Source organism: Ursus maritimus, unplaced genomic scaffold (genome assembly GCF_017311325.1).
Source record: "Ursus maritimus isolate PB19 unplaced genomic scaffold, ASM1731132v1 scaffold_10, whole genome shotgun sequence".
NCBI classification, from domain to species: Eukaryota; Metazoa; Chordata; class Mammalia; order Carnivora; family Ursidae; genus Ursus; species Ursus maritimus.
Genome location: NW_024423344.1, coordinates 28790591 through 28816302, shown reverse-complemented (window position 1 = coordinate 28816302; position 25712 = coordinate 28790591). Strand labels below are relative to the sequence as shown.

Genomic DNA, 25712 nt, shown 5'->3' with positions numbered 1-25712 from the left:
TGGATCAGGCCCTGAGCCAAAGGCAGATGCTTAACAACTGAGCCACCAAGGCGCCCCAGAAAATAAGGCAAATCTTAAAGGATTGGAGGCTTTGCTCCTCAGACTGCTGTTGGAGCTCTGACTCTATTCTTTAAGTGAATCTTAGCTAAGATCTTCCTGGAGGCCTTCTGTGTAAGCTTTGCCACTCGCTCATTAAAACTGACAAGTAGCTGCAATGATTGTTCAACATTATCCACAGACACAAAGATGACAGTTTTTCCATGTTATTCTGTCATTTACATGTTGATGAATTTCTCAAACCCCTTGAAATTATTTACATACACACCCCTTCCCCAAAAAATCTTTCACATGGTTGCCTTTATGCCAAAAATCACCACTTTTAAAGCACAATGTTGTAATTCTTACAGAAAACCTTTGTGGGCCCTAATTGCTTGGATATGAGCTCAGTGTGTCCAGTAAACCTTAAATGACCTCAATATAATTGGTCCATGGACTGCAATAAGAAGATTATGTAAGGAAGCAAAAATATAACTCTAACTCTGAAGTCGACTTTAAAGTCATCTATTGAAAACCAGCTACCCTGGAGATCACCTCATAAGTCAAATGCTGGAAGAAATACCAGCTTGATACAATATAGTATAACTTCAAGAACAAAAACATGAAGGAACCCCTTTTCAACAGCTGACAATTTCATCTAAGCCTTGAGATGCAGTTTTCATACAAAAAGGCAAAAATCTTCAATTACCCACTTCAACACTTGCAGGGGAGAGACTAGGGACTAAAATGATAAGTGGGAGTTATAATGGTTAAGGCAGGGGGTACAGACAAGACCTAGATAATAAAAAGCCTGAAGAACAGTCCAACTCCTCTGTCTGTTATGTGCCCGGCACTGGGCTAAATGCTGTGTCCAACACTGTTCAAATGAGAAGCTGACAACCGACTATAAGATTATCTCATATAGTCAATGAATTAAGAAACTTTACTTTCATGAGGTAATACTGCTTTCACGTGTTTTTAAATTGAATTTTAGACTTCCACTTGAGAATACTCCCAGCCTATAGCATCTCTGTCGGCTAACATGATTTCTACCACTTCCATTAAAAAGATGTTAAATATGAATATGAGGGTTCATGTCTCAACACTGTGATTTTTATTTCTTCACTACTAAAAGACAACAGTTGATTTTCAGTGCTCTAAATAAATTTAGAAAAGACACAAATAAAATAGCACTGCCATGCCTCAACTATTTCAATATTTTTCAATATTTTCATTATTTTCCACACTCTTAAATTCCAGAAGAGTTATCTAACATACCAGTCTTCTTTTCATTCCCAGATTTACTCTAAAGAAACGTAGCCAGAAATACCGTGACAGACTATTAAAAAAAATTAAACTGAAGTCAGGAAATCTGGGCTTTGCTACTAATTAATTAGTCTTCTGACCTCTTTCTTATGGTCCTACCTTCCTGGTTATGAAATGAGTTTCAGAGAGGATAATAATTGCTAAAGTTCCTTTCCTTAGCAAAAGTCTATCATTTTATGTTTCATTTAAAAATGTTAAATATGCAAAAAGCAAAGAGCTAAATTGGAGCATAAATATAGGTAGGTAAGTAACAGGGTATCAAACTTCAACAAAACACCATTTTCAAAATATTTTAAAACATTTTAAAATGTAACTCCAAAAGAGGGAGGAAGAAAAGCTATCAAAGTTCTCTCATAACCAAAACCCATAATCTCCAATCAGTCATCTAATAGCAACAGTGAAGCCAAACAACTATGACTCCCATCATGGAAATAGTCCCTAGGAGAGGGAGAAGTAATTCAAAGAATACAATATTTGGGTTTTTTGTTTGTTTGTTTTTAAGATTTTATTTATTTATTTGACAAAGAGAGAGAGCCAGTGAGAGAGGGAACACAAGCAGCGGGAGTGGGAGAGGAAGAAGCAGGCTCCCAGCGGATGAGCCTGATGTGGGGCTCGATCCCAGAACGCCGGGATCACGCCCTGAGCCGAAGGCAGACGCTTAACGACTGCACCACCCAGGCGCCCCAAGAATACAATATTTGAACGTAATATAGTAAGTAGATGCTCAAAAACATGGTTTATTAATAAATAAATATATCTACCCCAATCAATATGTAGCAACCATACAATGCTTATGTGGATATGTGAGATTTTGTTGACTTATAAGCTCAGCCACTTTTCCTATTTCAAGTTAACCAAACTCCCAATAGTCTTTCCCTTACGAATGAACGGGTGCTGTCGCTCATACAAAAGACTAGTAGAGACAATGTTAATAATTTACCACTGGGTAGAACATGCTACCACCATTTTGATATACAAACAATAATATATCTAAGGATACATAATTTATGAGTATGGTGGGAATAATGATGAATGCATAGCAAGCACAGAAAATGCCAACTGAAGTCTATACACCATCCAACTATTTTCAATATAAACTCTTTTCTGATAAATTTCAAAGGGTAAGTTACTAACACCTAAACACAAAATAAGTGAAAAATTTTGATTGCGTAACAGATGTATGAAACAGCAACAGAAATTCAAAGTACGTTAAACCAGAAAATGTTGAGGGTTTTTCTTTGTTTCTTTTCTGGGGTTCTTTGGTGACAACATATTTGAGTTTTGCTATATTTAAAAACAGATACCATTTACACATGGAACTTGATCTAAGCCAACTACTGCTATATTGCCCCCCAGTCATTTGCAGAATATGAAAATACATTCATTCAACTTATGTTTGTAAGTCTTAAATCTGATATCATTACTAGGATCCCTTGAATCCTTAAAGCTGGTATAGTCTTATTATACATTCTCTCACTTAATAAGACCCCCATCCCCCAAATGATTAAGCATCTGTGGCTACGATAAAATATTTTAGCATACCCCCAATGGGAGGGAGACGATGCCATCTTAGCTGTTAAAAGAAGGGAAGGATAGTGCTATCCCCTGCAGACAGCAGTCAGGCAATGACTATGCTTCATGTCTACATGAGGCTTGAAAGGCCAACATTCTTCCCACACTATAGACACAAGTTTTCTCTTTGAAAGAAAACTGAAGCTTTTTTGAAGAGTCTACGACCACCATGTGTGATCCTGGGAACAACCTAACAAAGGGCAAATTCAAAATCAAATCTAGAGAAGACATATTCCAGATTCATTTTTTACTTTATTTTATTTTTTAGAGAGAGAGAAAGTGGGGGAGAGGGAGAGGAAGAATCCCAAGCAGGTTCTACACCCAACATGGAGCCCGATGTGGGGCTCAATCTCATGACCCTGAGATCATGACCTAAGCCGAAATCAAAAGTCAGATGCTTAACTGACCAGACCACCCAGGCGCCCCTCCAGATTCATTTTTTAAGTAAAACTGAATGAAGACGAAAACATTTTTAGCATATCTCTTAAGCAGAATCATAGTAGCCCTTAGTATTAACCATATTCAACAGTGTCACAAGCATGGGATAATGGGACATAAGAAGGAACAGAATCAGGAGACTGAGGAAATGGTTGTGTTAGGTACTCATATTTATTGAGGACTATGTGCCAGGCATTATCCTATACATTTCACAGAGGCTATCTGATTGAATCCTTACAATATATCCATAAGGTTGAAATGATTGTTCCCACACTGGCAAGGAAATTCAGAGAAGTTAAATGACTAAAGAAATTCATACATCTAAGAAGAAGAAGAAGAAAGAGGAGGAGGAGAAGGGGAAGAAGAAAAATAGAAAAAGAAATTCATATCTAGGAAATAGTACAGACAAAATTATACACATAATCCTTCCCCTCCCAAATAGATGTTTCCATACAGAACCCAAACTATGAAACAGTTTTCCTACTGTCTATCAAGAGTGAACATTAGTCCTCATTTCTGAAGTTCATTATAAAAGTTAGCTACATTCATAATAAGAAAAAAGATCCAGAAATCAGGGGGGGGAATGAGTGTTTTCAATCATCAGGCAAGGTGTTATACATCTATTTTAAGTTTACTCTAAGTAAATATAACAACTTGTTTAAGATTTAAGTCCCTAGTCTCACCCCCAGAAAGGATTACTTATCAACTACAATAATATGATTAAGCATAACCATTAAATAATGAACGCTAAAAATAAATGTTCCTGACTCCCACTTCCAGTTAGGATGAAGAGAATTGAAGAGAATTTTACTTTCAACCTAACAACCAGAACAAGGCAGTTGATCTGTAAAAATCACAGTTTCTTAAAACCTACCATACAGCTAAGAATACAAAGAAACCTGAATGAACTAAATTCTAGAGAGCAATGAGCATTTTCAAGGAGAAGAGACCCACGGCTAACTTACATCCCTGGCAGAACGGTAGGAGGAGAAAGAATCTGCCATAGGTGTATCAGGAGAAGCAAGTTGAACTTTCAGCAAACTTAACAACGGTCACACACAAGCTGACATGATGAACTAATCTACTGAAAAGTCTCAGTCACAGAGAGAATCTGCACCTACCCACTACTGGCCTTCACTGAGTACATAGGGGTACACCCTAAAAACCAGACACAGGGCAAGAACTGAGAGGTATTCTTCCTGAAGCATACTGGACCATTTGTTAATACAAGGCAACAACCACGGAAGGCTGGGGGTGGGACAGAAGAAGCAACAGAAATCCCTTCAAGGCACTTCACGTCTTTATACCGTATAAGGCATTAGTTCTCACGGACGGTGTTAGGACAGAAGAGCTGAGATAAATTCCTCTGTGGCACTCTTGGCCTTCATTGATATGGCCTCTGGAGCCTGGAGGCAGGGCAACAGCATAAAGAGAGATCTGGGCTGGAGAAGGCAAAATACAGGACTAAATGGCAAAACTCCCCAGCAATTCTAAGATGCAACCATAAAGCAAAGAGACTAGCCATGGTTTGTAGAGCTGGAAATTCAGCTATAAAGCATAAAGAAAGCTCTGGAATCTCACCAGAATTCACATGCTGAACATTACTAAAGAGAAAGTCCTGATCTCTTCCTCAATACCTTTGAAGGTAGAGATAAGTGGAATCTAACTAATCTACAACAAAGCCCAGTCCCAGCTCAGGCACATATTAACTTGACTCAGCATTCCTCCTCCGGTGGCCCCCCAACCACAAACATGGGACTTAGCAGATGAAGAGACATGCCCTTTCCTGGGGGTAAATATCATTTACTTCAGTCTCTACTGTTCTTTTATACACAATGTCTGGCACACAGTAAAATATTATGAGACAAACAGAGAAGCAAGAAAATGTGATCCATGTTCAAAACTCAATAAAAGCCATTCTAAAAATGGCCTAGATGTTGGAATTATTAGACCATGAAAAACATGTTAAAATATCTAGTGCAAAAGGAGAACAACATGAATGTATTCAAGCATGAGAGACATAAAATATAAAGAAAACTGAATGGATGTAGAAATGAAAAATGTATTAACAGAAATGAATGAATCATTTGATGGGATGAACATAAGAGTGTACAAAGCGGAAAAGAAAACCAATTAACTTAATTATGGCCAAGAATTTTCCAAAATTGATTAAAGGTATTAACACAGAGACTCAAGGAACTTAGGGAAACACAGAGAAGTTAAATTCAAAGAACACACCTAGGTACATCAAAGCCAAACTTTTAGTTAAAAAAAGAAAAGCTTAAAAGAAAAATTTTAATGTAGATAGAGAAAAAAGACAACAACTATGAGTACAAAAAAATGACAGCTGACTTTTTATTAGAAAAAATAGAAACCAGAAAACAATAAAATGATGTCTTTAAAGTACTAAAAAACAAAACAAAACAAAAAAACTGGCATTCCCTATCCAGTGGGTGGGGGGGATCCTTTGAAAAGCAAAATAAAAACACATGTTAAGATAGACAAACAGATGAGGGGCACCTGGCTGGTTCTGTCAGGAGAGCACGCAACTCTTGATCTCCAGGTTGTGGGTTTGAGCCCCACACTGGGTGTGGAGCTTACTTTAAAAAAAAAAAAAAAAAAGAGGGGTGCCTGGGTGGCTTGAGTTGGTCAAGCAACCAACTCTTGATTTCAGCTCAGATTGTGATCTCAGGGTCATGAGATCAAGCCCCATGCCCAGCTCTATGCTCAGCGGGGAGTCTGCTTGAGATTCTCTCTCTCTTTTCCTCTGCCCCTTCCCCTGCTCATGCTTACTCTCTCTCTTTTTCTCTCTCAAAATGAATTGAGTAAAATCTTAAAAAAAAAAAAAAAAGACAACAGATGAGAGAATTCCTATCATAAGCCTACCAAAAAGAAGTGCTAAAAGAAACTTCTGGCTGAAGGGAAATGCTTTCAGATGGATGCCTGAATCTCCAGGAAGAAATGAAAAACAGCACAAAACATTAAAATATGGGTAAATATTAAAAACTTGAAAAATAATCTCCATTTTATATACATATATTTAATTTAAAATTTCATTGATTTCTTCAAAAACAATATTGTGGTATCTTAGCATTCATGCAATTAAAATACATGATAGCAAGACTACCAAGGTTATGAGAGGTAAATGAAAGTATAGTGTTGAAAAGTTATCACATTGTTCCTAAAACAGATCTATTATTTGAAAGTAGACTATGATAAATTGGAGATGTATATTATAGTCCCTAGAGCATCACTGTTCAACAGAGTATCCACTAGTCACACGTTGCTATTTGTATATTATAATCCCTAGAGCATCACTGTTCAATAGAGTATCCACTAGTCACACGTTGCTATTTGTATATTATAATCCCTAGAGCATCACTGTTCAATAGAGTATCCACTAGTCACACGTTGCTATTTGTATATTATAATCCCTAGAGCATCACTGTTCAACAGAGTATCCACTAGTCACACGTTGCTATTTAAATTTGAGTTTAAATTAACTAAGATTAAATAAAATCTAAAATTATTTTCCTTGTTGACTGCACTGGTCACACTTTGAATGGTTAATAACCAAATGTGGCTAGTGCCTGCTATATTGGACAGTACAAATATAGAACATATCCATCACTTCAGAAACTTCTATCAGACCGAACTACACTAGAAAAAGAGGCATAAGTAGACAGCCAATGGAAGAGACAAAATGGAATATATTATCTCTGAAAAGAAGATAATAAAAGACGTATATAAAAATATAAAGAGAACAAAGGCCAAAGAAAACATCAAGATGGCTGACATAAACACACTACATCAATAATTATATTAAATCTACATCAATAATTATATTAAATCTACATCAATAATTATATTAAATATAAACGGGCTGAACATTTCAATTCAAAGAAAGAGCTTGTCAGAATGGATAAATAAGCTGTTCATAAGACATACTTGAAATATAAAGGCACAGACTAGCTGAAAGTAAAATGAAAAAGAGCATACCATACAAACACTTAGCACAAGAAAGATGGTGTGGTTTACATTACTATCAGACAAAATAATCTTTAAGAAAAGAAACTGTTACCAGACAATGACAGCATTACATAATAATAAAATGGACCGTTCATAAAGAAGACATAACAATTATAAATGTGTACATACCTATTAGAGAGGTTCGAGATACACAAAATAAAAATTACTAGAATAAAGGGCAACAAATGTACACTCTACAATGATAATAGAAGGCTTTAACACCACTTTATCAGCAGTTGATTAAAGAGGTAGATAAAATTAAAAAGAACATAAAGGACTTGAACAATATTGTCAACATTGACCGAATTAATATTTATAGACTACAACACCCAATATCAGCAGAACACTAATTCTTTTCAAAGTTTACATGAAACACTCATCAATGAAGCCCTTATACTGATTGTTAAGTCTCAATAATTTCAATTTCAAAGAACCGAAACTCTACAGACTATGTTCTCTGACCATAACAGTATTAAATTAGAAATCAGTAACTGTAAGATAAAGAAAAACCAAATACTGAAAATAAGCAAACATACCTCTAAAAAACCCCTGGGCAAAGAAAAAAATTTGTAATTTTTAGAAATACCTTGAATGGAATAATAATGAAAATTTAAGATATCAGTATTTGTGAGGCAGAGCTAAAGCACAGTTTCGATGGAAATTTACAGCTTTGGACAACTACATCAGGAAAAAAGGGGCAAAAACAATAATCTGAACCTCTACCTTAAATAGTTAGACAAAGAATAGAAACCAAAGTAAATAAAAGTAAGGAAGTTATGGTAAAGAGTGGAAATCAGTGAAATAACAAATGGGCAAACAATAGAGAAAAATCAACAATGAAAAACTATTTTTTTAAAGTTAATATCATTGATAAACCCCTAGTACAGCTAATTAAAAAGAGAAAAAAAAAACACCCCATATTTCCAATATTAGGAATAAAAGAGGGAATAACAATATAGACTCTACAGATATTTAAAGCAGAATAAAGGCTACATTATGAAGAAAATGTCAATAAATTTTAAAACTGAGATGAAATGGACCTATCCCTTTGAAATAAAACAGAACTATAAAGTTCTTAGAAAAAAATACAATCTTCACAACCTTGAGGTAGGCAAAGATTTCTAAGACATAATAAGCACTAACCATAATAAAAGATAAACTCTATGTAATCAAAACTTGTCAACTAAAACATACCATTGAGAAAATAATTAGGCAAGGCAGAGACTGAAAAAACAGTATTCATAATACATAGATATGAGAAAGGACTCGTGTCATGAGTATATGAAGAACTTTTACAAGTCAATGATAAAAAGGCAAAATGTGCTTTTTTAAATAAGCAAAATATTTTAACAGACACATCACAAAAGATATACAAATAACGAGTAAGCATAAGAAAATATCTTGAACATCATTACTCATCAAGGACATGTAAATTAAAACCGCCATGAGAGGATGTGAACTATTGGAGTGAACTACTGGAAAAGCATGGTAAGGACCTCTGAAAATCCACTCCTCCATTAAAGCAATGGCAACACTTGCAAAAATTGTCAAAATTAATTTTTTCAGAACTCTAGAAATTAACAAGAGACTTTCAACAATCTGACAAGCATTTATCCAAGAAAAATGGGTGAACCTTCGTATGAACTGTAAGTTTTGTGGTCTTTTAACTTGTCCTGTTCCCATTTCTCTCCCCAGCTGTGTGGTAATCTTGACTACCAACCGCCCGCAATGCTGGTGAAAACCAGCAGCCTGGCCACCACGGAAGGGGACAGCACAGGGCTGCAGCTTCCTAATCATCCCAGCCCTAGAAAACTATCCCTACTTGACTTCTCTAACAGCTCCCTGAAAAGCTCCTTTTTTAGAATTTGACTTCATTTGACCCACTAAGAGCTCCCAGTGTGCAAACACCCCAGGGTGTTTGTCAAATTAAAAAAAAAAAAAATCAACAACTGTTTAACATCACAGCTGCCCGAGGCACCAAAACCAGTTGGAGCTAACAAAAGGATGACCAAAAAACAAACAAATAACTTAAAAGGAAAAACTGGGAATAAGATGTCCAAAGGAAGGCTTAAAAAACTACAGTGTATGTCTAGGAATCTAGAAGGCCATGCATATGTCTGGGAAACTTCTGAGAAGGGCCTAACAGCTCACCTCTGGCTGACACTGAAGCTTTGCACAAGCAGTAAGATAAACTTCTAAGCTGCCTCTGGAGCTTCATTGGAAATCACGTCCAACAGGCACACACAGGTCCTGGGCAAAAACTAGAACAGATTTGTTTGAGGCATTTAAGAAATCTCTGTCCCATCACTGGCGGGCCAGTAAGCTAACTGAGCAGAAACTTCAGTGGCTGCACATGACAAAGAGTACAGATTGCAGAAAAACAGTCTACATACGGCATTAAACAAACAACGGAAGCCAAACCAAACCCTAGGCAAGGAGGGGAAGTTGATGCCCAGAGCTGTCACATTAAACTACTTAATAGGTCTACTTAAAAAAAAAAAAAATGGTAAGAAACACAAATAGAAAAGTGTAGCATACACCGAAGAAAAAAGCATTCAATAAAACTATCTTTGAGGAAGCCAGATACTGAACTTAGTAGGAAATACCTTAAATTAGCTTTTATAAATATGTTCAAAGAACCCAACAAACCATGTCTAAAAACCTAAAGTATGACAACAATACCTCACTAGAACATATCAATAAAGAAACAAATTATAAAAAAGATTCAAATAGAAATTCTAAAGTCGAAAACTACAATAAGTGAAATGAAAAAAATCACCAAAGGGCCTCAACAACAGACGTGAGCAGGCAGAATAACCAGCAAACTTGAATAGGTTAATTGAGATTATCCAGTCGAAGAAACAGAAAGGAAAAAGAATGAAGAAAAATTAACAGGCCCTCAGAAACCTATGGTACACCATCTAGTATATTAACACACATATAATGGGAGTCCCAGAAAGACAGAGAGGAGGGAAGAAATAATAATGAAGAATGATTACAAAAGAATGCCCCCAAATTAATGGAAAACATTAGAATGCATATCCAAGAAGCTCAAAAAACTCCAAATAAGCCAAACTCAAAGAGACCACACTTAGACACATCACAAACTACCAAAAGACAAAGATAAATGGACTATCTTGAAAGCAAAGACAAGTGGCTCATCATTAGAAGGGATTCTTGATAAAATTGATAACTGATTTCTCATCAGAAACTATGGAGGCCAGAGGCAGTAAGATGACATATTCAAAGCGCTAGGGAAAAAACCTATCAGCCAAGAATTCGTCAAACAACAAAGGTAAAATTAAGAAATTTCCAGTTAACCGAAACTGACAGAATTCATCACCAGTAGATCTGCCCTACAAGAAATACTAAAAGGAGTCTGTCCTTCAAGCTGAAATGAATGCACACTAGACAGTAACTCAAATATACACAAAGACACAAAGAATACTAGCAAAGGTCACTATATATGTAAATATAAAGACAGTATAAACATATTTTCATTTGTAACTCTTTCCCTCTCCTGATTTAAAAGACAACTTCATATAGTGATAATTATAAAACTGTGATGACAGATTTTAATGTACAAAGATACATTTTGTACACCAATAACAGCAAAAAGGAAGTAGAAAGGAAGAAAGCTATATTAGAGCAAAGTTTTTGTACACAATTAAAATTGAGTTATTATTAATAGGAATGAGTTGTTTCAAGCTAAATTGTTAATTACAGTCCCTAGAGTGACCACTGAGAAAATAACTAAAAAAAATATAGTAAAAGAAAAGTGAGACAGAGTGGAGAGGACAGACAGCAGAGCCATTTGGGAGGTAGAGTCACTGGAAACTTATATTAGATGAAAGGGAGATATTTTCCCTTAAGGAGCACATTTTTCCTCAAGGAGCACATAGTCTAGTGGAAGAATCTAAAGAGTGAACAAAAAATTATCTATTTTATGTCCAATGACTGGAAATAGGGAAGGAGAGTAACAGGAGATGAGGCTGAGACTAGATCATGAAAGGGAAGGAGTGACCTTGGTTCCTAAGGTATGAGGAGTCATTTAAGGAATTTTGAGAAAAGAAGTGACATGTTTCTGAGCAAACAAGTGACTGTGAGTCATTAGAGGGATGCAAATCACCATGAGATACCACTTCATACTGATGAAGATGGCTATAATAAAAAGACAGGCAGTAGTAAGTGTCAGTGAAGATGTGGAGAAACTGGCAGCCTCAGACACTGAGCAGGGGAATGTAAAACAGGGTGACCTCTGTGGAGAACAGTTTGACAATTCTCCAAAATGTTGAACATAGAGTTACCATTTAACCTAGCAATTCCACTCTTAGGTACACACCCAAGAAAATCGAAAACATATGTCTGTCCAAAAACTTATATGAATGTCCATGACAGTATCATTCATAACAACGAATAGTTCGTAGAAACGAACCAAATGTCCATCAACTGATGAATGGATAAGTAAAAAGTGGCAGAGCCATATCATGGAATATTGTTTAGTCCTAAGAGGAATCCAGTACTGATACATGCTACAACATGGATAAACCTTGGAAACATATGATAAGTGAAAAAAGTCAGATGCAAAGGCCACGTATTGCATGATCTCATCTATATGAAGTATTCAAAGTAGGCAAATCTACAGAAACAGAAAATATATTAGTGATTGCCAAAGGCTGGGAGGGTGTACAGTTGTCGGAGGACGAAACAAGGAGTGACTGTTAATGGGTACGAGGTTTCCTTGAGTGTGATGAAAATGTTCTAAAGTTAGATGGGGCATGGTTGCACAACTCCGTGAATATATTAAAAACCACTCAGTTATACACTTTAAAAAGGTAGATTTTTTTAAAAAGGTAAATTTTATGGTATATCAATTATATCTCAATAAAGACGCTATTAAACAAAAACCATGACAAGTTACTATTTCACACCTAGTAGAATGAGTAAAATGGAAAAGACTAGAAATTCCAATGTTGGCAAGGATATAGAACATCACTGTTGGTCAAAGGGTAAAAAAGCACAACTACCTTGTAGAATTGTTTAGAAGTGTCTTTTAAAGTTAAACAGCCATCCATCCTATGACATATCAATTCAACTCCTAGTTATTTATTTAAGAGAAGTGAAAAGTTATGACTACAAGATTTGTACAGGAATATTCAAAGCACCTTATTCATAACAGTCTAAAAATGGAAACCCTCCAAATGTCTATCAACAGAACAGGTAAACAAATTGTGGTATATTATACAATGGAATACTACTCAGCAATTAAACTGATAAGTACGGAACACAGATGAATTTCAAAATCATTATCTTGATAGAAAGAAGCCAAATACAGACCCAGAAAAACTATACTATATGATTCTATTTATAGAATTCTAAAAAACAGGCAAAGCTAATCCATCATGGTAGAAGAAAAGAACGCTGGCTTCCAGGGCAGAACAGAGGGGAAGGGGCACAGAAGAATATTCAGAGGTGATGAAAGTAATCTTGGTGGTTATACAAGTTTATAAAACTGTCAAAACTAATCGAAGTGAATACTTAAGATCTGTGCATTTTATTATATGTAAATTTTATCCAAATTTTAAAAAGGAAAGAATGGTACATGAAAAAATAAATGTTTTACTGAAATATTCAAGGGTGAAGTGATGGATGTCTGGGATAGGTTTTAAATACTCCAGAATGGGAGTCAGTTAAAAGCAGAATGACATACACTGACAAATGTTCAAACTGAATGATAAGTACATCATGTTTATACTATTTTTTCTAGCTTTGCATATGTCTGAAAATCCCCATAATGAAAAGTTAAAAGTTATTAATTCATAAATAAATGACTATTTCTTACTGTAGTTCTGTGGCACAAGTTCTGGGCTCTTAGGAGTTTTCAACTTGTAGGATACATCTCCAATATTAACTGTATCACCTAAAAAGAGAATAAGGAAACATACCATTACAAGAGACAAGAAAACCACACACTACGCCTTTCTCAACGATGACTGTCCTTTCCTACAGAGAAGGACTTTATAGAAATGCACCCCACATCTGCCTGTGTTTGGCCCCATAGACACACCTGTCTATGTCAACCACTATAAACTTGGGTCCAAAGTAGAAGTTATATAATAGAAAAGTAAAGCATTGGTGAAATTCACATTTTAAATGCTACATTAGCAAAAAAAAAAAGTGAAGTACAATAGAATTTTATCAACCAGCCTTACTTTCTTTTTTTTTTTTTAATAATGATTTTTTATTATATTATGTTAGTCACCATACAGTACATCCCCGGTTTTCGATGTAACAGCCTTACTTTCTGATTAGTAGCAATACTAATAAAGTCAACAACAATACAGATGGATGCATTTTGTTTAAGATCATCCAAAGCCTCCATGAGGTGGCATCTTTAACACAAATTACAACCTTCTTACATCCTTACTGGTTCTTATTTTTATTGTCTACAACTTCAAGTTCTCTAGCAACATAATCCAAAAATGCAGTATTTCTAGGAAAGCCCCAGCCTATATGCCAAAATTCCTACATGAAGCAAGCAAAACAGGCAAAAGTTCTCATTTCTACATGGTTCTGATTTTAAGTGGCATTAATTTCTGGCTGATTTTCTAAAGTGCAGGACGAAACCACTCTCTGCTTTGCTCTCTCCCACAGCAAAATAGACTACTGATCCCATAGGCACCTGGGACTTCATTTAGAAAGGGCTCAGCGACACTTAGAAAAAGTAGCTGTGTAAAACACAACTTTCAGCATCGCCAGTTGTGAGCCATTTAGGTATCCTGGAGACTAAGGATATAATCATAGTAATAATAACAAAAGCAGCCAACATTTGTTGAATGATTACTATCTTCTAAGTACTTTATACATTCCCAGAATAACCATGTGAGACAGAGGCTTGACAAGTGAGGAAATCTGTAACTCTGGTGAAAAAAATAAAAAAGATTTCATAGATAAAGAAGTGTATTATAGCTATGTGGCAAGTTGAGAAAAAACATCATGTAAAACACAGGTATACTTTCTAATACAGAAAACATGTTTATTTAGAGTGTAAATCAAAGGACTTTTCCTCTAAATTAGTCTAGACATCAGCTAATACTTATTGAAAACTGGTTATTTGGCAAACATTGTTACAGACATGTTATCTACATCAGTTCATTTAATCTTGACTCCAAGTAACCTGTGGTTCCCGTGAGTTATGTGCTTTTCACATAACTGCTCCAGCAGAAAGCCCATCTGGAACTTGCTTAGTAAAAAGTCACTGGAGTTTCTGTGAGGGCAGTTATGTTGAGGTAGCTCACGGGAAGCGTGGGTTACTGAAGGACCGAGGCTCAGTTACTAGTCCACAGCATGGCAGGGAAGGCAGTGGAGAAACCCAGCAGTCACACAAAGTCACACCCCAGGACGGGCTCACTGAGCTACCACCCCTGCCACGACGGGATCCACACCTGAGACACCAAGACCAGAGAACAACTTTTTCCCCCATTACAGTATTTTTTAAACCTGTAGAAAAGTTGGAAAAATACTATTTTAAGTGACAGAAATCATGATTCTTTGTCTTTAGTCTAGGCTTCAGATGCATCTTCTAATAAGGACACTGCCACAGGTAAACGGTGGTAAACTCTGCATAATTCCCTCGTGACTCAAAGTCCTGGGCAGGGCATGTCACTGGCCACGTCTAGGTTACTACCCACAGCTGGGCTGCCTGGGCTGTGATTTTCAGGGCAGAGTTGGGGCCCTGCCTCCTTTCAAGACTTACACCATTGGTTGGGGCGCCTGGGTGGCTCAGTTGTTAAGCATCTGCCTTGGGCTCAGGGCGTGATCCCGGCGTTCTGGGATCGAGCCCTGCATTAGGCTCCTCCACTAGAAGCCTGCTTCTTCCTCTCCCACTCCCACTGCTTGTGTTCCCTCTCTCTCTCTGTCAAATAAATAAATAAAATCCTTAAAAAAAAAAAAAAAGACACCACTGGGGATTCCACCCTTTCTCCCTCTCTCTCTCCTAGCCCCCTTTCCTTCCTACCTCGACTCCAAGTCTTCCTTGAGTGCTCTTCCTCTTCTCCTCAACTTCCTCTTTACTAGCCTCTTTTCTATTCTACCTACCACTTTTCCTTGATGAGCTCATCCAATCTTACACCTACATTAGTGCAACTAATATATTACTGGCTCTCAGTTTATATCGCTAACCCGGACCACAGAACTCCAAACATGGATACCAACAGACACTGAGATGCCTAACATATGTTAAACCTAACATATTCAAAACTGAACTTCTGATCTTTCCACCAAAATGTGCTCTCCCCACGGTATTCCCCAGTTCTGCTAATGGCAATTTAATCCCTCCAGGGGCTCAGACCAGAAATCTTTCAGCCATTCTTAACTGTTCTCTCTCGCCTCCTCAGAAAATCCCACTGACTCTGTCTTTAAGATATATCTAGTATTGTCCACTTCTCACCATATTCTCTACCACCATAATGTTGACCCAAGCCAGTTAGAGGTTTATTACTACTTAAACTCATTTTCTCATTTAAACAGCATTAACTCTCACCTATTGACAGATCTCCTGTCTCAACCCTTGCACCCTGAAGCTTATTTTCAAGAGAGCAGCCAGTGATCGTAGTAAAACAGGAGTCCAATAATCCAAGTCCTCACTCAATCCTCATCTTTGCAATGGCCCAAAAGGCTATTCTGATCTGGCTCCCCCATTTCCTCTCATACCTCATCTCTTGCTAGTGTCCTCTGGACTTATTCAACTCCAGCCACCTGGTCTCCTCACTATTCCTTGAACATGTCAGACACATACTCATTTCAGGCTTTTGCACTGGATTTTCCTACTGACTTTTTCCTAAACATATCCATTTATCAATCAGGGTCCCAGCAAAAACAGACAGTACATGCAAACTGAGTAACTGAGGAGAGTATAATAAAAGAACCATTTGTGAAGGCGGGGCAGAGTTTAAGAAAACCAGCAAGGATAGTGCAGAGTCCTGGGACTAACAATAACAGAAAGCCATTGCCACCACTAGGCCTGAAGGGGCCTAGCGCAAGCAGAGAGAGAAAGTAGAAAGCTTCCTAAAAGGAGCTGTGAGCCTTTGTGGAGGAATACAGCAGATCTCTGGTGGTGACCTGGCAAGGAGGAAGCTGGGGGATAAACAGGAAACAAAAACTTACAGAACTAAAAGTAGAACAAGATAAATCCATTATCATACTTTGATATTTTAATCTACATCTTAGATATAGATAAATATTTTAATTTGTACCTCAGTAACTGATGGTAGAGCAAGCACAAGAAATAGAAGGACAGAAAAGTAAAAATAATCACTTCTTAGCCTTTGGCTAAGATCAATTGGAAAACAGGACAGGGAAGATCTGAAAACACTATTAACCATTCAACATAAATGACCTTTACTGAACACTATACCCAACAAGGACAGAATACATATTCTTTTTTTTTTTTAATTTTATTTATTTATTTGACAGAGAGAGACAGCCAACGAGAGAGGGAACAGAAGCATGGGGAGTGGGAGAGGAAGAAGCAGGCTCCTAGCGGAGGAGCCTGATGTGGGGCTCGATCCCAGAGCACCGGGATCACGCCCTGAGCCGAAGGCAGACACTTAACGACTGTACCACCCAGGCGCCCCAGAATACATATTCTTTTTAAATACACATGAAACATTCACCAACTAGATCTTAGGCTGGATCGCAAAGCAAATCTTAATAAATTTCAAAGGACTGAAATCATACAAAGTATGTTTTCTGATCAAGATGGAATTAAAAATCAAAAAGCAATAACTGGAAGTTTTTTGAGCATGCGGAAATCAAGCAAAAGGCTTCTAAAAAATCCAAAGAAGCGTCACAATGGAAATTAGACTTGTTAAGAAATAGGGTAGTGATCAATTAGTCATGTCAAAGAGAAAAATGACATTTGCCCTTCCCGCCTCAATGTTGATATTCTTGACCACCTTCCGTTACCATGCTATGCTTTTCCTGAATCATCTAATCCATGCCAATGTCCCAACTCTGACCTCTGTACAACTAAAGTCTTAAATATCTCCTTTGGCTCAGATCTCTCTCCTGAGTTCCATACCTATCAGTAGGCTACTGGACACGATCCGTACATATTCCGGACATATCTCAACTTTAACATGAAAAAAAAAAAAACAGAACTCTAGATTTTCTATTGCATGTTGTCCAACCATCTCCAAATAGCTCTACCTCTTATGTTCCTATCTCAGTGACTGATGCTTTATTCCCTGGCCTGAAAGGCCTTCCACATCTCTCTCACATCCCTTGTGCTTCAGACAACTACTCCTCAAATATCCTTATCTCCCCACTGAACTTTGCCTAACTCTTCCTTTTGCACACTCTCCACCTCCATCAAGAATCCCATTCCTGGGGCGCCTGGGTGGCTCAGTCGCTAAGCGTCTGCCTTCGGTTCAGGGCATGATACCGGAGTCCTGGGATCAAGCCCCACATCAGGATCCTCTGCTGGGAGCCTGCTTCTTCCTCTCCCACTCCCCCTGCTTGTGTTCCCTCTCTTGCTGGCTTGCTCTCTCTGTCAAATAAATAAATAAAATCTTAAAAAAAAAAAAAAAAGAATCCCATTCCTGTCTTTCTGCTAGCATAGTACCTGGGTCATGTTTCTCACACTGTATCACGATTATGGACTACTTTTCCTCTACAATAATTGTCTTTAAATTAGGGTACACACTTTCTAAGGGTACAGAGCGTGGCAGTCTTAAGGAGATTCGTTTTTCAGATCCTCATTTCCACGTGTTCTTCCCTAACACTGATCTCACTGAGAACTGGCCCTGCAGGTTCTCCATTCCCACAGGCCCTTTCAGGAGCCCTCCCACTCACTTCTCTGTGGTGGATGCCAGATTGCTCCAGGGGACTGAACAAATGAGGCATATTACATTATGGTTTAGGAGAAGCCTCTTTTAAAGATTATTCAAATCAACATACACCTGCCTAGGAATAGTTTCTCCATGTCTTATAAATTCCTACTAAAAGTGAAAAGTAGCTTTAGAAATGACTGGGCTATTTTGGGCTGTGTTGGCCTGTGTCAGATATAGTACATAGCAGAGTAGGGAACTGAGAGTTAACACTGTCAGATAATCCACGATGCGAGAGCTCAAAGCAAAGAAAGCTTAAAAAACTGGCTTTTCACATACTTAAAGGTAAGCTGTTTTTTCGGCTTTTCTCAATACTTATCTTGAGAACCTACTCTTCACGCACTCTCCCACAAAGCGCCTCTGAACGTCTGACGCAGTACGTATAACTGATGCTCATCCATTTCAACGTAACTGAAATAGTTTTCAATACTACCGAAATTTTCACAATACCCTGGATAGAAACCACAGGGAAAACTTTGAAATGTTTCTTTCTGATCAGATGTTTATCTTTCAAAAAGGTAGTTAAAAATTTATTCTCAAATGTCATCATGAAATATTCATTCCAATTATGGTCATTCCTCATCTTATGAAATGGCTGTTTTCTAACTCTTACTATGAAAATGTTCTATACTAGCTTCTGAACCGGTTAGTTTCATTTCACTAAATACAATGTCAAAAGTTTGATCATGAGATCTAAACAAACAGATGAATTTATTTCTGATTTTTACACAGGACTTTAATTATTCTCTAAAGCCCATAAACAAAGTTCACTACACATTTAATAGAACAATACCATGCCTTCTACTGTAGTCTCCATTACATAAATAACTTTACCTGCTATTACATTACTTATTATAAACTATATTAAAGAACAAAACTGCATGACCATACATTATGAAATAGGTAATTTAAATATGTAACCACTAGATTCCTTTATTCTTGTCTTTATCGCATTTAGTAATCAAGCCTATAAAATGTGGACAGTAATTCACCTTCCAGTGGCTTTTAAAACATTTCTTAAAATATATATTAACAGTCATTCGAATTGAAAAGAAAAATACTTTTTCTCTGTCAGAATGTCTAATTTAGCTGTTTGAATTGATAGTTACAGATTATCTTTTTTAATTATGAAAACTAAAATTTGATGAAAAAGTATTCCAACACGTGATAGAAGCATTTTCTCAAAAAAAAAAAACACACTGTATTGGCAAAGGTATGCTGAATGAAGGGTTAATTTTATCAACTCTGAGTACATTAGACTAAACAAGCAGCCTCTTTGTGAGGAAATGACCATAGCCATTTAATAAATTTTGGAAAAGGCTTTTTAGTGAACCTCCCAGAAACGGAGGCAAGAGTGATACTGGCTAGGTCAGCGACTCTGCTTGCACTGGTCAAGTGGTTTCTGATTCTTTGCTATGAACAAAACTGAAAAGGCTATAATCAAGTTGTCAGTTGACAGATCACTAAAAATAACATTTTTGATAATTAATCAATATATTATTTTGGCTCATAACTAAAAACTCTACAAAGAATTGAGTGATATTGGTATATCGAAATTGTTTACATTGTAGCAATGATTAATATTCAATTAAGGACTATTAATTACACTAATTAATATTTAACTGGGGGAAAGCACCACTCATATTACTAACAGGATGTTTCCACAAAATTTTAGGTTTTTTTTAGAAATTTGAAACATATTGATATTCCTTTGAACAACTGTGCCTTAATAATTGCAATAGACATGTACTAACATGAGCCATTTTTTGTTGCAGAAAAATATGATAAAGACAAAACATTTCAAGAAAAAATATTAAGATAAAATTATGAGGAGTAAGTATAATTGAAATACAAACTCAAGGAGATAAAAAAATAATGTAAACTTTCTGACAGTTAAATAAGAGCTTTTTATCTATTTTTCAAAACAGAGATAGTGGCTAACAAATTACTAGGATATTCTGATTCCATTTAAAAGATACACTTTGTTAGCAACTTTTGTTTTAAATGTCAATATTTACAACACACTGGAAACACAAACTCTGCAACTATTTATTCTTATAGGGAAAATTTCTAGATATGAACTTCAAAATATACAAAGGGATACATATTTGCAAAATCCTTTTAGGAGATAAGTGAGAAAAATGTTTTGAAGATCTCTTTTCAAAGTCTGAAAGACCATAGCATTCTGTGGGCAGGGCCTAGGTTTTAATCACCTTTGTACTCGTCGTGCCAAAAATAATATCTGAAACCAAGCAGGTGTTCAATAAATGTTTGATAAGTGAACATATGAATGAATGGTTATAGCTTTTAATTAAATACTGTTTTCTTAATTGAGTATTGTTTTAAGTCCTGGTTCATTGATTTTCCGTATTCTTTGAGAGCAGCCTATCTTTCAAAATGCTCAGAAATCAAGTCATTTGTAAAGAATTCATTTAAATGAAGTCGTGTAAGCATTAATCTAGAGGGAAATGAAGATACTTATCATAACACAAGAGGTAACATAATTTAGGCAGAAGAAACTAATGTATACTTTCCTCAAATACACTACTTTGGTTAAATGCAATCATTTTTAAACAGATTTTAGTTAATAAGATAATAGACATTATTAGAATAACTAGAAGGAATTAACAAGTGCAGATTGTTATAGAATATGCTGAACATTTAATTACATTTATTATTACAAATAATGCAAAAAAACAACCACACATAACTCAGATTAACCTATATCCCTGTATAGCACAGTCACACAAATATTACTACCAATAAAGTGATATATATTTTATTCAGGCACGGAAAGAACGGACTTGAAAATTAAAAGCCCTGAAAAGGATCCAAAAGACAAAACCTCCCAAATAAAATTATATTTAAGGCTTTTAGAGTCTTTGCTTTTATCTCTTGCAATGATCCTAATTTAAAGGAAGTTCCCAAAGGTTTGTAGGAAAATAATTTCTACAGTCAATCAATAATTAGTAGTATCTTTTAAATAACCTTATTCTTATACAAACCCCTTTGGATATTATGCACTTGATTTTTAGCAGACAGCTGTTTTCTTTTACCTGTTCAATATTCTTTACCCGTTTGACAAAGAATCCCTCTCTCCAATGGCGAAACCTATCCCATTTGGTTTGGGTAGAGTACCACTCATCCCACCCCTTACCCCTGCACCAAAACCTCCAGAAGTAAGTATCCTGCACAACCCTTGCCAGAACATTCCACCATCTAGCCACAATGATTGGTTTAGGCACACGATCCAAGGTTGGCCAATAATTGTTCTCACATGGATTTTTGTCAGAGCTCACAGGAAAGATGTTCTCTCTTCCAACAGTGTGCACTGTAAGGACAATCAAAATCTGGGGCTGTCAGTAGGGCTATTGCTGCCACCACTTGAAGAAATCCTGGCAGTTGTTGAAAACAATACAGCAAAAAGCCAATCCAACAAATGGAGAGTGGAAAGTGGGGGAACCATGGGGAAAGGCACAGAGAACCCAAGCCCTAAAAATATTTGAATGTCCTGTATCTAGCCTGCAACCATTGGACCTCTCACCTATGTGAACCATGTTTTTCTACGCACGTTTTCCCCTGAGGAAAGGAAATCACTCTTGGTTAAGAACCACTGATTTAGTGTCACCATTTTTTTTTTTTAATACAAAACTTAGACCCAGGAGAAAACCAAATACATCAGCAAATTCCAGGTTAGTCTGCATGTTCCTAATACAGGTCTTCCCAATGATTTATTAGGTAACAACTGTTTGGGGATTTTACTGCTAAATTCTTTAATATACAAGGGTCACAATGTCCTCAAGAGTCACAATAGCCTGCTGCAGGTTCAGACTGGTTAATAATTTCCCCAAAGTTCAATTCCTAGTAAATACAGAGCTAAGACCTGAATCATAGTGTAGTTTTTCCCTTTCACTGTATTCTCAGTTGAAGCAGGAGTTCTCTAGTTCTCCTCCCCAAAGTCATTAATTCTATTGTAGCCCAGGAATAAAATCTTAAAATCACAAAAAATGCATCATGGATGGATGTCTATTGCAGTTTTCATATACTTAAAAACAGACAACCTGTGGCACCTGGCTGGCTCAGTCTGTAGGGCATCTGACTCCTGATCTCGGGGTCGTGAGTTCAAGCCCCACATTGGATGCAGAGATTACTTTTAAAAAAATAAAAATAAAAATAGACAACCTGAATGTCTAAGAATGGGAAACTGGTAAAATAAATTATATGGATAAATACATGGGCTTAATATCTACTTAAAATAATCATGTATAGCAATATTAATACTTTGTTAATATGTTAACAATAATGGCTAAGTGAGAATAAATTATAAAATATACATGATCCCACTTTTAAAAAAGAAATGTGTATTTACACAAATATTATATGTATTTTACAAAATCTGCTAATATTAACATCAAAAAGTTGACAGTTAAAGACTTTGCATAGGAGAATTAGGTCTTAGGGGATTTGTATTCCACTTTTCTACAATGAACACAAATTTCTTGTACAAAAAGTATTTTTAAATATTCCTTTAAACAAATTTATTTCATACACTAAGTCATAAAGATGAATTTTGCATTATAAGCTACTGAGTGCTTATTAGGTAGAAAATGTTGACAGGCACCAAAAGAAATATAAAGACAAATAAGACATACATACAATCCAGGAAAGATAAGAACAGTATATAATGTGATCTACTGTTCATGTACCTTGTTGCTCTTTTCTCGAAACTACTAGCAAGCAAGGTCAATTACATGCAGAGAGATGAGTTACTGGTCATATGTGTGTATGCAGCTGGGAGCATCTTTCCAACCTAAACTGTAACTCATTACAGCATAGTGCTATTTGTGGTTTTATTTTATCTGTGTATGACCTCTGGTTCAAACAGACACTCCAATCTTGATGGCCAACATTATGTCCCAGGGTAGCCAAGAGCCAGGAGGCATCCTGTTTACTTGGCTCTCAACTGTTCTTAATAAGAGTCCATATCTCTGGTGAGGTTCCAGCTGCATTTATCCACCATCCTCCTACCTTCAACCTTGCAACAGCAAAGCAAATAGGTTTAGCACAATTTATTCCTTGTGGTCTGATCCTGCTAGGGTCAGTAACTGAGTCTAAGAAGTTAATATGTTGTCTATAACGTATTCATAAGCTTCACATTTGAAACAAACACTATACTTTGATTTGCCGGACATCATTTTGAGGACATTTTTAATGTTTTTATAATCAACATGTATCATTCATGTACAATTTTTCTAAGTTCATCTCAATTAACTTTTTTCCATATGCCTACCCAGCTAGTTCTGACAGTTCTAGACCTAAAGTAACTGGTTTCATTTCATCTAAAGCCAAGGAACCAGAATAACTCTCGTATGGCTGAAAATACATATTCTAAGAATTATAAAGAAGTTAACTTTATTGAACATTAATATGTGGCAGGAATCATACAAACTAAGTAAATCACAACAATCCTATCAAATACACTCTCCTTATCCTCATTTTACAGTCAAGGAAACTGGGACACCTGCTGTGTGATGAGCCCTGGGTGCTAAACACAACTAATGAATCATTAAACCCTACATCAAAAACTGATGATGTACTATATGTTGTCTAACTGAACATAATTAAAAAAGAAAAGAAAACTGGGACACAAAATTAAGTAACCCACCCTCAAGTCTCCATATCCAGACAATGCAAAAATGGACTCTAACCCATTTTTTTAACGCCAACCTGTTTGTTTCACTCCAAAGCCCAAGTTATAGATTATGCTGCACTTCTACCCTTGTCCTCTCTGCTTTCTAGGACAAAGAAGCAACAAACAAACAAAAACGTCTAACATATAAACAAACACCCTGGAAGACACAATAACTGATAAAGGGGCAAAATTTGAAATCACAACTCTACACAGGAGAAAGAAAAAAACATTTGTTGAATGAATGAATGAATGAATGAATGAATGAATGAATGAATGAAATGTATGGGACCTAAACTTCCTGACGAGGAAAAGTATTGGGGCGGAATTGCAAAAGAACAATGAAACCTGCAACTTGATAGTAAAAACCTCCATTATTCTAAGCAACAATGACACTAACAACATCTTGCTTAGAATCATTCTGCCATTCAAGAGCAGAACAACATACACCCCTCCCCTTAAGGAGCACAAATGCTCTAATTCCAACGAATAATAATAGCAACAACAACAACAACAAAAGATTCCTAAAACCAGCTCTGGTAGATCCAAACAAACAAAACAAAGCAAAAAAAAAAAACAAAAAAAAAAAACGAAAAAACTGAGCTTAAGAATAAGAGCACGTGTTTCTAAAGCAGTCACTGGTTAGCTGTGTGATTTCCTTCAAGTCACTTTTCCCTTCTGGGTCTCAATTACTCAACTGTACAGTCGTGAGTTTTAAAATTAAGTTGTGATTTTCAGCTCTAGTAAGATGTGAGCACTGGGAGAAAGGAAAACCCCTGGAAAAATCAGAAAGGCTTGTGTATACATTTAAAACACTGTAACGATGGGATCCCTGATGAGAATGCACACTTCTAAGCCACCACTAGCCCTGGCTGGAACGTGACCAGCTCGGCTTCCAGGCCCTTGAGGGCAAGGTCAAGTCCAGGTTTCAACAATTCTCCCGAGAGCTGCTGCATTAACCCCAGCGAGTACTGTAATACAAATCAGCATCCTGGGGGTAAAAGCAGCAGTGAGGGAAGAGGAAGGCACTATTCCAGGTCATCAGAAACCTTAGGGAAGCTCCCGCGGGCTACAGAATGAGGCCCAGAGAGTGCAAGCGCTTGGTTCCGCGTTACCCAGCACGTAGCCGCGAGACTGGGGCTAGAACCTCTCAGTCTTGGCTTCCGGCGCAGCGCTCCTTCCCAAGCGGCGCAGCAGGGAGCGGGGTGCAGAGGGGCGCAGGGCTCCCCCGCACAGACCGCAGGGGTTGTCCCGGGGTTACCTGTGTCGGCCCCCGCCCCGGCATGCAGCAGTCTGACCTCCGACCACCGCTGGTCGCCGCCGGGCCTGCCCCGCACCACCTGTCGCAGGAGCAGCCGCACGCGCCGAGCCGCCGGGCCGCCCTGGCCGCCAGGCGCCCCGAGGAGCAGAAGCCGGGACTGCATGGCCCTGGAGGTGTCGCGGGGCCGGGCAGCGGGTCCCACGCGAGCCGCGTCCGGGACAGGCAGCGTGAGGGGGCGCGGCGAGAGGGACAGGAAGCGGCACCGCGCCGAGTCCGCCGGAAACTCCTTCCCCCGGCGCTGCGGGCTCGGCGGTGTCCGGCCAGCCGGGACCACGCGGGCGGAGGGATCCTGCGGAGCACGAGCCGCGAAAGCCTGGACCGGCCGCCGGGGGCCGACCGCCGAGCAGGCGCGGCGGAGCACTGAGCGGGGCCCGGTGCCCGGGTTCTCGAGCGGCGGAGCTGCGGAGCTTGG

The 25712-nt window shown here is 37.5% G+C and overlaps 1 protein-coding gene across 1 annotated transcript in view; it reads right to left on the bottom strand.

The window, feature by feature from the left end:
* Positions 1-25473, bottom strand: part of VWA8 (von Willebrand factor A domain containing 8) — a 336899-nt gene extending 311426 nt beyond the window's left edge. Inside the window, exons 1-2 of the mRNA XM_040623208.1 lie at positions 25241-25473; positions 13244-13321 (exon numbers count right to left, since the gene is read on the bottom strand). Coding sequence (XP_040479142.1) covers positions 13244-13321; positions 25241-25403 — 241 coding nt within the window. The 5' untranslated portion in view covers positions 25404-25473. The remainder of the gene's footprint in view (positions 1-13243; positions 13322-25240) is intronic.
* Positions 25474-25712: the final 239 nt, after the last annotated feature.